The 17,577-nt window shown below is 43.7% G+C and overlaps 1 protein-coding gene across 2 annotated transcripts in view; it reads left to right on the top strand.

Moving 5' to 3' along the window:
- NEURL1 (neuralized E3 ubiquitin protein ligase 1) overlaps positions 1 to 17,577 on the top strand; it is a 166,664-nt gene that overhangs the window by 137,385 nt on the left and 11,702 nt on the right. For both annotated transcript variants that reach the window (XM_075504619.1, XM_075504620.1), the window contains exon 4: positions 8,629 to 9,309. In XM_075504619.1, the coding sequence (XP_075360734.1) occupies positions 8,629 to 9,309 (681 nt within the window). The remainder of the gene's footprint in view (positions 1 to 8,628; positions 9,310 to 17,577) is intronic.

Below are 17,577 nucleotides of genomic sequence, written 5' to 3'. Positions count from 1 at the left end.
CCTGCAGACTCTCTCGGAGCATCAGCTTTTGTGGAAAAGAAAACAAATCCACAACTGTAACACACATATGGAAGTTTGTTCTTCATAATCTACTGTCAGGCTCTTTCAAAACATTCATATTTGCTAAGGAAAACAGTAATTTATTTTAATTTTATGAGGCTAGTTATGCTCTTTGTGCCGTTTCATATGTTCAAATCGGTTTGACATGCTTACAGATGTTACTCAGAATTGTATGAATGTTTGTTATGAACCAGACTGGTTCAGAGCATAACTTTATTATGTAGCACATGTCCCAAACCTACAATTTATCAGTCAGTACTCCACCTTTGTACCTTCAACTATAGTCTTATTCATGTATGAAATTGTATGCTTTCATTCCTTAGATTTTATTGAAGAATATGCAGATGATCAATTCAATTACTAAGGTGGCCTGGAAACTGCAATTGTTCACTCTGGCTTAAAAACAGCTGCAATTCCCTAAAGCTCAGGAGTTTGTATTTTTTCTTTCTGAATATTTCAGCTTCGAGGCGGGCAGTATGTGAGCTCACATTCTTTTAGAATCTGGGGGTTTTTATTTGTTTGTTTGTGATTTGTTTTGCTGTGATATTTTGTCTGTACTATTGGTACAGCATTGACAATCCACGACAAGAAATTCGTGATAAACTCAGTAAGCCAAGAGGGGATATTTCTACCTCTAGAAAAGTATTCTGAAGAGATCCCAAGGGTTTCCTGAGATTCACCTGGCAGGACACCAGCTGCCCTGTGCCTAATGGTGCTAAGGCACCATTCCCTCAAAGCAGGATTGGTGCTAAATGGCCACGTGAAGCCACGAGATTTGCACCATAAATTTACCAAACACCTATCAGTTGATAACAACTAAAAGGCTAAGTTTTCCTCTTCCATCCCGTTTTTTATCACCTCTCCAAAACTGAGTCATGCAAACCAAATAGCTTTAGTGCTCCATCTCTCCCAAAATGCCTGGAAAGAAATGCTGATTTTTATCCAAGCAAATGCAAACACAAAGCAAAGACCAGTCCTGTGAGATGTTTGTTAAGCACTGTTGATTGCCACTCATTTCTGTTAACGTGGCAGATGTTTGTAGCCTTGCAGTTGGCTCCACAGAGTTGATGGTCTGCCTTCTTTTGTAACCCAGCTTTAAAATCTGGTGACAATTTTTAGTGTAAACATGAATGATTTCTCCCACAGACAAACTCCAGCTTTGGGCTGTTTGTAACCCTTGGCTTGGACTTTGACTTCTACCCCTTGGTTATAGCAGAAATTCTCTCAAATGCTTTCAGTAATATTGGAAAAACACCCGAGGATCTTGTCAGAAAGCTAATTTGGACTGTGTTGGTCACAGGCAAATAAATGCACTCAGTTGATTTAAATACCTGCCATTCCTGCAATGGAAATGGCTCTGATGACGTATCGGTTAGCCTGGCTTCCAGATGGCGACGAGCAAGAAGCCAAAAGTTGCGTGTAGCCATTAACTCCCGCTGTAACCATGCGAGTGCACACGAAACGTATGTTTGCCCTCCATTGACCGTGTGGTGATACCAAGCCACTGTGTTGGTGAAGGAGGAATTCTTGAGCAATGGTTTCCATACTGAGTGTTGGGATCCCATAAAGGATGAGGAGTCCCAGGTAGGTTGACTTTTGAAGTGAGAGGAGCGACCTGCAGATGGAAGCAGAGGAGCAGGAGGCAGAGAGTAAGGCATTGAATGGAGAGTTAGGAAATGACAGGGTGCACCGTGGAAAACGGGGTGGTTTTGTCGTGCACTGGGCTAAACTCCAAGAGGTTTCACTTAACAGCTCTGCCAGAGGAGTCATCTGTCCCTTAGACAGCTTACTCCATCCCACGGTTTCCACTCTATAAAATAAGAACATTAATTCTTCCTGCCTCCCACTCACCATTTATATATCCTTTCTGTTTATGTGGTGAGAAGTGTCTTCTGCTGCAGAGCCCAGCAGCTGAGTCCTGATCTCAGATGCTGTTTGCCTTAGAGCAGATTTTACTGTCTCTTAAAGAGCAGCCTGGGCATCTTACATATATAGCTGGTACAAGTGAAATTGTCTGTTGGCTGTAGTTTTTCATATATTCCTGTAAGCATGTGTGAAAAGAGAGCCAGAGCAATGAGAGCAGAAGGAAGCAGCTTTATTTGAAATGGGATATTTATACTGTCAATGAAATAGAGACATGCACATATACAGGTATTGTATAAGTAGGTATTTACTTAACTGATGTCCTTGATTTGATGTGGGTGTTTTCAAGGAGAAGGAATGGTTGATCTGAGGCAATAACTCAGGCAGTTTGATTTCTCGGTTGTTCATAAAGGGAAATGTACTTTGTAGAAGTGAATTCCTAAGTATATGGCAAAGGAGGTTTTTAGTCTGAATCATTCCTTTGAGGGATTTTAAACATTTGCCTCCCACATGCTACAATAATGCTCTGAAAGTGGCTTCGTTGTATGATCTGAGAAGCTGCATTCTGGCGCCTGATGGTTTATGAGAAATAAACACAATGGAGTGGTCTCGGATCATATAAATTCAGGATTTAACAGTAACAAGCAGGGAGGGGAGGGGGAAACCCGTGGTAGCATCAGAGCAGAAGCATCCGCCCGGGAGCGTGGGTCTCCGCAGCGTTATGCTGAGCACGGCAGAGCCCAGCCTCCTCTCCAGACCTCACATGGAGAGTACAAGTTTGCAGGAGAACAAATAGTTTGATGAGTGTCTACTCAGACACATCGCCAGCGGGCAAGAGCACTTTGGACGTGCTCTGTGCGTGGAGCTTTGCCTCTTAATGACCGTGGGCGTGGCCTCGGCCTTCTTCATTTCTCAGTTTTTCTCCTGCGTTCATTTTAAGTAAGGGCAATTTTCACTCTCCTGTTTGCTTAGCTCCTCCTGGTACAATAAAACACTTAAGATACATGCAGCAGAGACCGAGAAAGCCTAGAGCAGAGCATCCCACAGTGGTGAGGACATCTTTAACACCATGAGTGCAGCAGACTGCATGAAGATCTGCTTCCAGTCGCCCGTTAATTTGGGTGGATTTTGAACCCAGGGCCACACAGAGGTCCTTCTCTTCCCAGACCCAGTCACAGCTACTCTTCTTCTTTCCAGTGGAGGTGATGCTGTGGACTGCGTGCCATACACACGTCGGGCAAGCTGGTAACCAAAGGGGTTTGGGAACGGGTATCGCTCCTTGCCTCCAGTCACAGTGATCTTCATGCTTATTTTAGGAGGGATAAATGAGAATATAAGTTGTTTTCATTTTACCAGATTTTCAGTCCTCAGTCACCTTAAAGGACATAATAAATTGACCTATAAACAACATATAGAAATTGTTCTGGCTACTTCTGTGCTGAAGCGTGGCAGTTCCCCAGCAGTATACATCAGCTCGATAGGACTGAGTCAGGAGGGGAGCAAAGATTTCCACACCATGACACGGGCAGAGTTCGCAAGGCAGGCAGCTGAGCTGGGATTAATACCTGCACTCCCACGATGGGGAGCACGAGGCTGTGAGTGACAGAAGGTTTCCAGAAGCACAGGTTTATTTCTCATCTTATGACTGGTTGCTTTTCCCAGTTGCCTTTGAGTGCAATGTTATTTTACGGCGTGATACATCTACCTCATATTTCAACCACATTGCCCTGCAATGTCGAAGTCTTGCCAAATGGGCTGTTAGCTGCATGAGTCTGCTGTAGACCATGGAGGAGATAGCGAAAGGTTCCAGGCGTTGGAAGGCCAGCTGTCCTCCCTGTGTAACCCCTTGCGACAGGTACTGCTGATGGTGGGAAAAGGAGCCTTCATCTGCATTGCTGAGTAGGAATGGAGCCCTTCCAGTGTGGTGGGAATAGTACAGTATACATCCTTTTGCAGTTGTATATTTATATAGAATATTCTTGTAGGGGCCACTGACTTCAAGATGTGTTTTGGTAGCTTAGCACCTCTGAGGTTCCTTGGTCACGGAAATTATACAATGAGCACCAGTACTCACTAAAAATACTATTACCCAGTGAAGTAAGGGATTAAGAGAAGAAAAATGCACTTGTGAAGAAGTAAAGCAAAGAACAGAAGGAAGGAAAGAACATGGGGCTGTGCATGGGAAGGGAAGGACCACACCAGCAAGGTTCTGACCTTATCAATTTTTTACTCTTTGCTTATGAGCTGAGGACAGAAATGTTCTCCAGATGCAAGGAATAACTAGGTTGTTCCTTGTTTTCTCAGCATTTCTCTCTCCCGGGACGGAAGATCATTAGAAATGGGAAAGGTTCTTAGGTTATCAGTCTGATTCCCCAAATTTTAAGGTTTTTTTTTTAGTAATAAGTCTCAAGATCGGTTTATTTATACTGGGTCTTCCATAGCTCATTCGGGAGAGAGGTTGCAGCCCCCTACTCTGGAGAAATACAATTCATGTGAGGCTATAGGATTGCACCAATCTCAGAAAACTCATCAAGAGGAGGAGATCTGTGTCCCCAGAGCTTGTAGTTAAATACTGGACTCTGCAGGTTTCCAGCGTGTGTGTGTGTGCGCGTGTGCTGAGTTTGCTCTGCTTCCTCAGATCCTTTACAGGTGTGTGAATACTGGCTGCTCATGACCTTGGAAAGTCAAGCCTTCAGGCAGTAACAGACAGTACTGAAAAAGAAAAAGAGCAAGGAAATAATGATTTGACAGTCTGACAGCAACACATCCCCTTTGGGTTTGTGTGGGGCTGAGATGATCTTTGCATGCTGGTGATTAGAAATGTGTTTGTGTTTGGGTGTACATGTAGCTATACTAAATGTGCATATATATGTGATATCATAATAAATATGTATTATACATATTATACATGTTTAAGGAAATAAGTGATTTTAAGAAGACAACATTTGTCAGTCATTCAAAAAAAAGGTGGTAGTGAAATACTTCTGATCTGGATGCCGTGATTACAGCTGTATCTGGCTGCTCACCAGCTCCTTGTAAGTGCTGTTTTAAAGCGTTACTGCAGTTTCATTGAGCCTGCCCAAAGCAGGAGGCTCTTCCATGCCCTCTGAGCAGGAAAACAGAGAGCTTGGAGGCCCCTGGTTTGAGGAAGATACTTCAAGTTGATTTTCTGTGTAAGGCATCAGCTGCCGCGAATCTAAATTTTGCAGATAAACCCCACTAAAGAGGAGGAGAAAACAGAAGATGGCTGAACTGCTCAAGTGTCCTTCAGTTCTACTTTGCTCCTTCTGGTCACTTTTTTTCTTAAACAAAGCCAGAAAAAGATACAAAGGGATTTGTGAAGTTAGGCGTCCTTTACAAAAAGTCAAAGTCTCGGATTCTCCAGCTGAGGAGCAGAAAATTTGTATTTAGTAGAAATCCTTTCTGCTTTGGCTATGCCTATATTGCTACCAGAAACTTTAAGTCTCTAAACTGGCATTGGCACCATAACTGCACTGATGCAGAGCTCAGCAAATCCTCTCTGGAAGGCTACCTGGGCAGCCAGCGTGCATCGAGCTGCCGTGGTCACAGCCAGTTTGCTGATGGTACCCCAGCCAGCTGGGTTGAAGCTTGCTCTGGAGACTCAGTGAGAGCTGTGGTCTTCACTCACGAGTCCATCTATTCTCACCCGAGGAGGTATATCTCATCAGTTGACTTTTCCCAAAGAAACACTGCCAACTGCCTTATACAGGAAATTTTATAACCTTGAATACTTAATAAGAAGGGATGATTTCTAAATTCTTCAGGCTGAAGCTGAGCGATCTCCTTGGTAATGGGCCATTGGACCCGTTTCAGATTTTACAGTCTCGTCACATAAAGTCATTCCATCTTTTTGATGTGTGCTCCAGGTTTGTCTCTGCAAATATAAATGCGCCTGAACGCTCCTACACAGAGAGTACCTCCTTTGTAGGCATTAAAGGTCAGTTGTAAATGTTCTGCAGGAGTAAGGCTGCCTTATGGGCCACTCCAGCATGAACAGCTTGGTCTGTGTTTAAAAAGTGACAATTGAAGCTTTAGTGGAAGAAAACAACTTGTTCCTGGGCATGTTCTGGTGAAAGAAACTGCTCAAAGTCACTCATTTGTTTCACATTTCACTAGAATTGTTCTTTCATAGGCCTTGGCCGTTATCAGTTATTCTGGGTGAATGGCATTCCACATCTCTTCCAACTTACCTACCACCCCAAAAGATTAATCCCACTTTTGTTTTACTTTATATTCAGTGGGATTTTTTTTCTTCTTTGGCTGGGTATTTTGTGATTTATAAAAACATAGAGCCCTGGAGCAGGCCAGCATCTCTTAGAGACTCATCTCTCTAAATTTTCACAAACCCACTTCAGATACCAGTAAACTGCAACCCTTTCTTCCATGGGTATTGGCAAACATTAACGAACTAAGTCTCACAGTCAATCCCATATGCTTGAGACATCCCTTATGTGGCTAGGCATCTGAGCTACCCATGGATTTAAGTAAAACAGTTGGATGTGTAACCCTGGTTTGCTATCATTGCCATGTGTCTTGTCTGCAGAACTCCTCCATCTCTCTTAACCTCTTTTCAGATGGAAAAAGATATTTTGTCCAGCAGCCAAAGGGAAATGCAAGCATCCTGGTGGAAAACAAGCTGTTTCAAAACCCTGGCTGCAAGCTACCCACACATCACAGTTGTCAGCCAGGCTGCACATGCATAGTTACAGGGAATAAAATAGAGAGGACCTTCTGTTCCTATTCAGAAAGGTCTCTACCCATTCACCTACACCAAAGGATCGTCATCAGCTGCCAGTATTAATTTGTTCTCCTATGTGGGTTTCCAGCCAAAGGAGGGTAAAATAAGTCTAATTCTATCCAGCAGGAGCACTTGCAATGCAAATACTAGCCCATATATTGCAAAGCATTAATGCGACCCACTTCTAAATTACTTGGGGTAATTTCTGATTTTATTTATTCCTTCCTTTCTTTAATTAATTTCTGGGAAGAGAAGCTGAAATATCTGTATGGGGAAAATCAAATATGAGAAACAAAGCCCATTTTTATTTTGAGACTGTGCTTCCCTTGTAATAGCAGTTTATTTGAAGAGGAGCCTGGAATAATCCAGTTCAAGCAAAGCAAAGAGCTCTACTGAAGCCACCCTGTGTGTGAGTGTGCTCTCGTCACAGCTCCCAGAAGAGGAGGGCAGGAAAGGCTGTTAGTCAGACCTCAGATATTGCAGGAGATGTTGGTTATTCGGTAGCTGGCATTTTTCTTGGCATACCAGTACGGAGCCACTACTCTGGTGTACTGGGAGAGGGTGCATCCCGTTGGGAAAATCCTCAGATAACCTCAGTTCCTGCTCTTTTGTTGTCGTGAAAGAAAATCCCAAGGATATGTGGCTGGAAGAGGTGCCCACTGCGAGGGCCTAGCAGATGGGTTAGGAACGAGTCTCTGCTCCTCTGCCTCTTCTTGTCGTTCCACCTTGAGCCATGTTTGCGGCAGGTCCCAGGCTGGGGTCTGGCGGTGTTGCTCTGTGCCACCTGCGGGGGATTGTGTTGTATAGGGTGGTCCCACCTCATGTCGTTTGGACCCAGGCTTGAAGCCACAACAGTCTCCAGGCATAGCTCCCGCAGAGGAACAGTCAATATGGGTCATAGCTTATTAAAACATTTGCAGAGAACTACCCACATGCTCAGTTTTCTCACAGCAAATAGTCTCTTGATGCTATGGGCTTCTCAGAGTTCAGAAAGTCAAGCAGAAGTATAAACCTTTGCATTATCTCAGCTTACTTTTATAATCTGTTTAAATAATGCTTTTTCCTCAGTATATTGCTCTTTAAAAATTCTATGGCAACAGTGTAGCTCAGGATATGTTAAATAAAAGTAATTTGGGCACTAAAGGCAGGTGATTATGTTCCTTAGAAAAAGAATGAAAGAAATTGATGATTAGCTCTTGAAACAGCAGGTGAGACTAACAAAGAGGATAAGGTGCAATTCTGTTTCCACTGGTGGATTTGAATGTGTAAGCATCATCTTTCTTTGTTACATATCCGTGGATTTGATTTTTAATTATTTGGCTTGGAGATAATAAATGATTGTATGTTATTTATAGAAAACTGCATATTCCCAAGTTCTGCACTGTGAAATCCATATCTGTACTGGTTTGCAGGGAGCACCAGAACACTTAATGATTAATTATATGCAGGAATATTAATTAAATTTCATATGATGATAAATAAATTAGAACTGAACATAGCATTTGTTTTAAAATTAAAAAAATGTGTAGTTAGATATTTATTTCCTAGATCTATGAGGATTACTGTAGAGAATAAAGAGGGCATGAAAACTCGGAGCCTGTATAGATATTGATTGGTATGTTCAGGATGTATTTCAGTTATTTACCCTCTGCTTCCCCTCTCCAAGGAGATCCTCCCCAGGTCAATTCTTTCCATCGATTTTGAGTCTGCCTGCTCAGAAGCTGAAAATGGTGATGCTGGTGGGGAGAGTAGAAGAACAGCGATTGATTGCAAATACATTTTATGATACTCTGCTTCCATATTTTAAAGGGGAAAATTTATTAATGGCAGCAGGTCTCTGATTTTCCCTTTTAAACATATCAACCAAACCGATAGTGATTTGCAAACTCCTGGATGTTTTTGTTTTCTCTGAAGTGAGCCCTGTTTTGTTTTCTCTCTCCCCACAGACAGTGAAATCATTCCTCCCGACTGCCTGCGGCCCCGCTCTTTCACCGCCATCCGCCGGCCCTCGCTGCGGCGGGAGACGGAGGACACGCGCCTCTCGGTCAGCCTGTGCGACCTCAACCTGCAGGAGGAGACCTTCCACGTGATGGCCACCACGTGTCCCATCCCGCAGAACTCCCTCAACTCCCAGCACTCCCACCTCCTCCCCTCCCAGCTGGAGAGCGACCTCCGCTTCCACCACCTCCGGGGACCCCACGTCAAAATCCTCGATGACCAAACTGTGGCCCGTCTAGAGCATGCCCGGGAGGAGAGGACTTTGGTTTTCACCAGCAGACCCCTTCGGATCAATGAAACCATTTTCGTCAAAATCAACAAGTCCAACGCCGTGCGCACGGGGACGCTGTCCTACGGGGTGACGTCCTGCGACCCCAGCACCTTGCGCCCCAGCGACCTCCCCTATAACCCCGAGTCCTTGGTCGACCGAAAGGAGTTCTGGGCCATCTGCCGAGTCGTGGTCCCCCTCCAGAGTGGAGACATCCTAGGATTTATGGTGAATTCGGATGGTGAGCTGCACTTGAGTCACAACGGTGCTGGCACTGGCATGCAGGTCTGCGTGGACTGTTCCCAGCCCCTCTGGATGTTCTTCGTTTTACATGGCGCGGTCACGCAAATTCGATTGTTGGGTATGTCAGACCCCCTTTTTCAAACCTCACGTACAAAACAGCAAGGTGGGATGCATCGTGGGGGGAAGGGCGGAGGGAATGAATGGCTCCCTCCCTGCTCTAGGATCAGGTACAAATTTTCTTTTTATAAAAGGAAAAAAAAATTATACAAAGGTACATACGTAGCACGTGGATATGAGTTACAAGAATTACCTCTTTGCACTTCTGTAGCATCCTTCACTTGATAGTCTCAAAGCTCTTTTCAGGTAATGAATTAAGCCTCAGAGACCTCCATTAAAGTACAGATGAGTCACCACTGACCTAGGAGAAGCAAGGAAGGGGGAGGAGAGGTTCTTTGGGCTGGGCTAATGTAGGGCATAGCCAGTACGAAAAATGAGATCTGATTCCCTTTTCTGTGTGTTAGCTATCTGGCGTGACTGATTCCCAAAGAGAGCGGTCCCTTCGCTTTCCCCAGGCTCGTACGTGAGAGGCAGGCTAGCAAGCAGAGAGGAAGCCCTGTGCCTCGTGATCCCGGCGGTACACAGAGCATGGCATTGACTGGCTCAACAGCAGAGAAGTTTCCTTGTCCTCCAGCCTTATTGAAGGCAGTGTAGCTCATACAGGTTGGTGGACCTCTGAAGAGCTGGCCTCTTTCTCTTGATATTTTTGCTCCGTTTTTAAGCTCTGTTAACTGAAGTTAACAGTTTGTTATGTTCTTCTAACTATGTTCTCTAACAGTTACATATGTACTTCATATGTAAATGAAGTAACATTTAAATGCTGAAAGTCATGTTTTGGAGGTGTGGAGGGAAAAGCCTTGAAATAGCATTTGCTCAGGATCAAATTGATTTTTTTGTGTGTGTGTGTATATTGGACACAAGTGTAGGATGTGTTTGGCCATGAATTTGGACCATATCGTGGTTCTGCTGGTGTCAGTGTCAGAAAGTAAATGATGGACTCTGAGAACATGATGTAATTCCTGGTACTCCTCTAACTGGAGATGATTTTAAAACGCTCCTTTCTTATTTATACTGTTATATTCATATAACTTTAAATATATTCCTTTTTGCTTCAAATCCTCACCAGGTAAAAAAAAGGCTGGATGGCCAGGCCCAAAGAGTGGTGGTGAATGGAGTTAAATCCAGTTGGTGGACGGTCACAAGCAGTGTTCCCCAGGGCTCAGTATTGGGGCCAGTTCTGTTTAATATCTTTATCAATGATCTGGACGAGGGGATCGAGTGCACCCTCAGTAAGTTTGCAGATGACACCAAGCTGGGCAGGAGAGTTGATCTGTTTGAGGGTAGGAAGGCTCTGCAGAGGGATCTGGACAGGCTGGATCAAGGCCAGTTGTATGAGATTCGACAAGGCCAAGTGCCAGGTCCTGCACTTGGGTCACAACAACCTCATGCAACGCTGCAGGCTTGGGGATGAGTGGCTGGAAAGCTGCCAGGCAGAGAAGGACCTGGGGGTGTTGGTTGACAGCCGCCTGAATATGAGCCAGCAGTGTGCCCAGGTGGCCAAGAAGGCCAATAGCACCCTGGCTTGTATCAGAAATAACGTGGCCAGCAGGACTAGGGAAGTGATTGTCCCCCTGTACTCAGCACTGGTGAGGCCGCACCTCGAATACTGTGTTCAGTTTTGGGCCCCTCACTACAAGAGGGACATTGAGGTGCTGGAGCGGGTGCAGAGAAGGGCAACGAAGCTGGTGAAGGGTCTGGAGAACAAGTCTTGTGAGGAGTGGCTGAGGGAGCTGGGGTTGTTTAGCCTGGAGAAAAGGAGGCTGAGGGGAGACCTTATGGCTCTCTACAACTACCTGAAAGGAGGTTGTAGAGAGGTGGGGGTCGGTCTCTTCTCCCAGGTAACAAGTGATAGGACAAGAGGAAATGGCCTCAAGTTGTGCCAAGGGAGGTTTAGATTGGATATTAGGAAAAAATTATTTGCCGAAAGGGTTATCAAGCATTGGAACAGGCTGCCCAGGGAAGTGGTTGAGTCACCATCCCTGGAGGTATTTAAAAGACGTGTAGATGTGGTGCTTAGGCACATGGTTTAGTGGTGGACTTGGCAGTGCTAGGTTAACAGTCAGACTCGATATGTTAAAGGTCTTTTCCAACCTAAATGATTCTATGATTCTATTAAAATGCTCCTCTTACCCAACAGGAAAAAAAAAAAAACCAACCACCAAAAGCCAACAAACACCTCCTTTTTTAGGATTTATAGACAGTCTTTGAAGATAAATTGTGGTGAACACACACATATCTCTGCAGGGTCCAGTTCATCTTAATCACAGTCTGAAGTGCCCCATATAATTTGCTTAAAGTTGACCATAGGCCTACGCTGTGAGTGTTTTGTGGCTGTTAAAGGCTCACAGATGACAAATATAATACTGCAATTTATTTCCAGGAACCCAAGACTCAATCCCTGATAATTCAGCCTGATTACATTTGTTGTGCGTACTGTACATAATCCATGGCTAGCTCTGCTCTCCACTGACATGTCATTGTGATAATGATAGGTGAAGTCAAACAGATCCCAGTAAAGTAAGAGATTAAATGCTCCTGTTCGCATTAGAAGAAAAACATCCTTAGGTCATTGAGCTGCTGGTAAAACTAAGTCATCATCCAGTGCTTCCTTTCATATGAGATCACTAATTCTGGCAGTTTTTGCACAAAGCGAATAGTCTGTTTGCAGTAGGTCCTGAAACAGAGCAGAGAGGGTGTGTCTCACCAGAAGGACAGAATTGCGTCCTCACACAGAATTCAACAGAACATGGACTTGACGGCAGGCCTTCTGCAACCTGGGCAAACCTCCTGCTGAGCAAGTAATTTCCTAGTCCCCGTGTTTGTCCTCCCTACCTGCTCACAAGTTCAGCCCAAACCAGTACACTCCCCGGACATGTTTTAGATACGTCTGTGTTTGGATCCATGAAATGAAATCTGCTGAGTTGGAAAACTCCTCGCTACCTGTATTTGTGACTACATAACAGATTTTTCTGGCCTCGGTCACTGGAGGAGAAGCTGAAAATGGGCTATTGTTCTTAAGTGAGATGTAAGTGAAAAGAAACAGACTTGCTGACCTTGCCTCTCTCAAGGAGAGGGTAGGACCCTGCTGAGTGTACAGTTCTATCCACGTCAGCTTGGGCAGCAAGCTGCTATCTCCCAGTTAAAAGCTATGGAATTGGAGCTTGCCTATAATCTTCAACAGGTATTAAAATACAAATAGGGCTTTTCAGACCTATGTTTCCAGTATAACAATGCTGGGAGCAGTACAGTCCCAGTATCAGTACAGTATCAGTACAGTGCAGCTGCCCAGAGAAGAGCACTGACGCTGTCCCAACACTGCACATCTCTGCAACTGCAGTAATTATATGGATCAGCAATTTTCTGACAGAAGGCAAAAAAAAAAAAGAACTCCCATCTCTAGCTTTTGCAATGTTATTAGGTGATGTGCACTGTTTGCACTGCAGTGGAACAGATTATGGTGCTTGCCATAATATCTGCCATTATAATATTAGAAAATGTAAGAAGAATATGAAGTGTTCATCTTTCTAATGACAAGCTCCATCTTCAGAATGCAAACAAGAGTAATTTTGTGTGATCTATCTTTTGTAGTTTGAGCTTTATATCACAGGAGAAGACATGTTTATAGCCATCTTTTTCTAGTTCTAATGGAAAAAGTGAAGTTCCATATCCTTGAAAAGAAATGAGACACAAATACTGCAAAAGGCATAATTGTACCAAACCTATCTTAAATAGCAGATGTCATTCTATTTCTGGGGGCATACCATTATTAGATTAATCAAAGCATGTTATGCAGTGTTAAGGGAACATCAGCACTACAGCCAACTATAAAATGAAATGAAAGTTGCTGGTTTTTCTTCCTCTCCAGCTTTTCTGTTTCGTTTGGAGGATGGAGAAGGTGGAGAGCAGCAATGCCACTCTTGCACCTAGAGAAGCTTTATTTTTGACTCAGAGAATAAGATGGCTCAGGGTTTTGATCACTGGATACTACGTTTCATGCCTTGAGATTAGTTATTTGGTCCTGACCCAGGATGGGACCAAGCTCAGGTCTCTCGTGGCTTGTGGCTTTACCACAGAAGCTGACATTTGCTGACCACGGTTACTCCACAGTGTTGGGGATACAACACATTTTCTAATCTAAATATCAGGGGGGACCATCTCTACCTAGGCTGATGGTCTTAAAGAACTCTGTAAGAGAGGAAGGCAGTGTGGGGTTGGTTTGATAGTAAAGAATTCTGACTTCTGTTTCCATCTTGTCAATCTGGCATCATATACTGGCAATATATTTACTGTAGGAGAAATAAAAAAGCAGAAAATAAAGACAAGGCTGGAAACACCATTTTTCTTTATGTCACCCCAGCAAAAGGGAAATAAATGAAACCCAAGCACCTCTATAGCCTATAGAGGCCACAGTCATCTGTAGCGGGAGGTAGAAGGATGTCAATTTGTTGCAAAGAAAAGGTTAAAAGGCAACTTGACCACATAAGATAAATGAAAGAGGAGGGCACTTTAATGTAGCAGATAATAGCATAAAATTATCAAGCTGCTGGAAAATGAAGGGACACAAATTTAAATTAAACATAAGTGAGGGTAATTAACTACAGGAACCAGCTACTGAGGGAGGCAATAGATCTTTTTGTCAGGATTGGAAATCTTTCTAAATATTTTATATGTAAAGTGCTGGTCTTAATTCAGAAATTCTGTGGGTTATGCACATAGGACAACCAAACAGAAACCCAGAACATTAGGCATGTAGAAATGAAACAGTCTTTGCATATCCTTTAGGAATTCCATTAGTTCAGGCTTGGGTTAGTTTTTTTCAGGCATCATTCCTGTACAGTTGACAAAACCAGCCTATTAAATTTGATTTACTGCCTTCAGCTTTTGCTGGTAAGCATTTCAGCTCACACACAGTTTTATCGACAGCTCTGAAAGGTTGAAATGAGCCAGTCTGGATACATTGGTCTGGTTTTGGTCTGGTTTTGGTGGTGTAATTCATTTATGAAGTTAAATTGATCGACCCCATAAGGTTTTAAAATGTATGACTCATGTCTGGAGGAGCTATCACAGCAATAAGTTTATATATTTAGTATTTGGGGATCCAAATGGTTGGGGATATTCTTTCATTTTCTTTTGTCTCAGAGTGAATCACCAGCATGTAAAACATCTTCCTTTGTCTCCTTTATTTTGGTTTTTTTGGTGTGGTTTCCCTTGTGAATTTCATCTGTTCCAGTAATACTGAAGTTTTCTTTTGAGCAATGAAATAACATGTTCCATCAACAGTCATACTAATGAAGCTGAGTTGCCAACTTATCTGTGTCCTTTCTATCTATGCGCTTCAATAACTCCAACCCCACCAGAACAGCTGCACAATATTGCAGCTCTCTGGATGTCTCCTAATGCTGGCCAAGAGCCAGCATTAAGCCTGAAAAAAACAACCCAAGAGCCAGCATTCGGTGGGGGTAAGTCTGTATTCACATGCATGCTGGATAAATGCAGAGTGTGTGTGGGCTAAGCTCTCCTGCCTCCTTTACGGTGAGCACTGAGTTGGGGCTCCTACTTAGCTGCCCATTGCAAGATATTTAGAAATCAATTGTTGCTGGGGCTTCCATCTTTCTTTCAGACTTTCCTGAAATTGGTCAATGGGCTTAAAACTGGGGAGGCGGGGAAGGAAGAGCTGACCAGTTGCTCCCGTGCTGTCCCAGGACTCCAGCATCCCATGGCAGAGCACCTGTCTCTTCCAGAAAAGTTCTCCGCTCTGGGTGCAGTTATACACTTACTTTGCACATACAGTTAACTGCAGCAAGCGTGCAAAATATTTAAATGATCGTTGGTGTGTACAGTTGTTATACACACTGGTCATGGTGCAGACAGCAGGTACCGTTTGTAGAGAAGTGTCTCACACAGGCAGGGAGAATCCGGGATTTTGGTTCTCCAGCTCTACATGTATAAGCTTCTCCTGTTTGAGAGAAGCTGGCTCGTTCTTTGCAGTAGTAAATCACAGACCCTCATCTCTGATCTCAGATGTGAGGTTACCCATTTGGGAACTTGATCCTTCTCTGCCTTGGTTTATTCCAGTGATGTAGAAACTGCAGAGTTAAATACAGCACAGGAGAAACTTGACAAACGCATAACATTGTTGCACAGAAATGCACATAATTAATTGCTTCCTTTAACAAGCATTCAGTTAGAAGTGCCCCAGAGTTTTATCGTGCATGTTTTTTTTTATTTTGGAAACATTTCCCACTTGTATGGAAAAAGGACTCATTAAGCTGATCAGGATCTAACAGGCCTGTGTTGTGTGGCATGTAACTGCCTCTAGTTCCTATGCACTGCAAGGTACATGGTATTTTATGGCGTTAGAGACTAGGGGGGAAGGAAGAGAGTTAATATTCAGTGCCTCTTGGAAAGAAATCCACTTGTATTAATTGATGCCTCTTCATAAACCCTCCTATCGTGCATGGTTTTATCTTTCATTGCAAGTGAAGTACACATTACTGATGTTAAGTTGTAAGAGCTGCACAAGAGCATTACAGTGTCTGTAACTTCTGGGCTTGATTCTAGCACTGCACAGGGCTCTCCATTCATATCCTGTTTTATATTCATTGTTTTAAAGGAGAATTACCACAAAGGGAAGCTGTTGTGTTAGAGAGGACAGGTTGCTTAACAACTTGTGCCTTGCAAAACTTCACAATCACGGAGAATTGGATGCAGCCAAATGCTTGTCCCTTGTGGTCAGTGTCAGCAATGTCAGAGTTAATACCTGCTTGTGGCACCTTTGTACCATCCAGCTAAAGATCCCATCACACGTGACACATAATTAAGCCACACTTGCCATGGGTAAGTCAGTGAGCATAAGCCTGTGTACTGAGGTACCAGTCAGCATCTGGGTAAAGGCCGGGCAAAGCAAGCGGACCTCCTCTAGGCGAAAGCCACCGGGCTTGCAAATGTCTTGTCCTCTGCATGCTCTCCTCCACAAAAGCAGAAATGATTGTTGTCACTAGGATAATAAACTACCCCTGGCTGCAGTGAGATGTTCATAGTAAGTGATGCATTGATCTCCCTTATCTCATAACGCCTTTGCCTGCCTACAGTGAATATACAGGATATGGGATCATATACCAGCCTCTTTGAATTGCAACTTGTCTGTCAGGACAGATAAAAATCTGCTTATTCTTTGAACTAACACTGGCATGAGTTAGTTATTCTGGCTACTGTGAGAGTGACATAGCAGACTAAACTCTTTCTTTTCCTTCTTTGTCAGATGCCTTTTCATCCAGCAGAGTGTCCCACAGAAATTCAGAGCAGTGCTGGCCAAGAAAAGTGAAAGTATTTGTTTCCTGTATGCCTCTGCCACCCTATTTATACATGTCCCTCCTGGAGAAGCACAGACCTTGGAGGGGCTGGGTTAGGCAGCAGTTTTCCTTTTGCTCACAGAACCACTTTTGCTCAGATACTCTGAGCCAAATGGCCTTTTTGAGGTGGAGCTGAAAAAGGTGCTGTTATGAACAGAAGCATTTTTGATCAGGGTAATTCATATCTGTGATCTTTTAGAGGGCTTTTTGGTTTGTTTTTCTTAAACAAGACAAAAGCTCCAACTCTCATTTTTCATGCGGTTCAGCTACTGAATCCAGGCTTCTTTTTTTACCTCTTATTGATCTAAGTATCTGTCTGGGTGCTTTGTTAGTCTAGGATTTCTCAGGTTGAGAGATGGAGCCCCATTAGAAGCTCTTTCACTTCAGTTCAGCTAGATGTTCATTACACGGTGTCCATGCCCTCAGGATTTTGCAGGACGAAGTGCTGAGTAGCTTCTGAACTTCACCTATCAGGTCAGGAAAGATACGTTGTAAGTTTGCTGCATGCTCTTTTCTTTCCCACAGCACATTGGGCCTGGGCTGGGAGAGTTGCTGGATCAAAAACTTCTGTGGTGTCTGGAGCTTTTGTATTTCTCCTGCTTAACTGGAGTGTGCATATGACTGCAGGAGGGTAATAGATGTGCTGGTGCCCTGCTGCCCTTCTGGACGCAGCAGACAGCAGTGCTCTGGTGAAGCCATGAAGTACACTCCTTTTCTGATCCACATGAAGTCTGAACTGTTGTTCTCCATGCAGTTTGGATCTAGCTTTTACTTCCCTGAACAATGGTTGTCTGACACCCTTCTGCAAACACAGGCCTTATGGTTTTGCATGCAAAATCTGCCAGGCTGTTTTTGAGTTGTTTCCGGATATTTCTGTAGCATAATGCAAAATGCCTTATGTTTTCATGGGCTTGTGA

Source organism: Mycteria americana, chromosome 6 (genome assembly GCF_035582795.1).
Source record: "Mycteria americana isolate JAX WOST 10 ecotype Jacksonville Zoo and Gardens chromosome 6, USCA_MyAme_1.0, whole genome shotgun sequence".
NCBI classification, from domain to species: domain Eukaryota; kingdom Metazoa; phylum Chordata; class Aves; order Ciconiiformes; family Ciconiidae; genus Mycteria; species Mycteria americana.
This window is presented reverse-complemented; position numbering and strand designations above follow the sequence as displayed.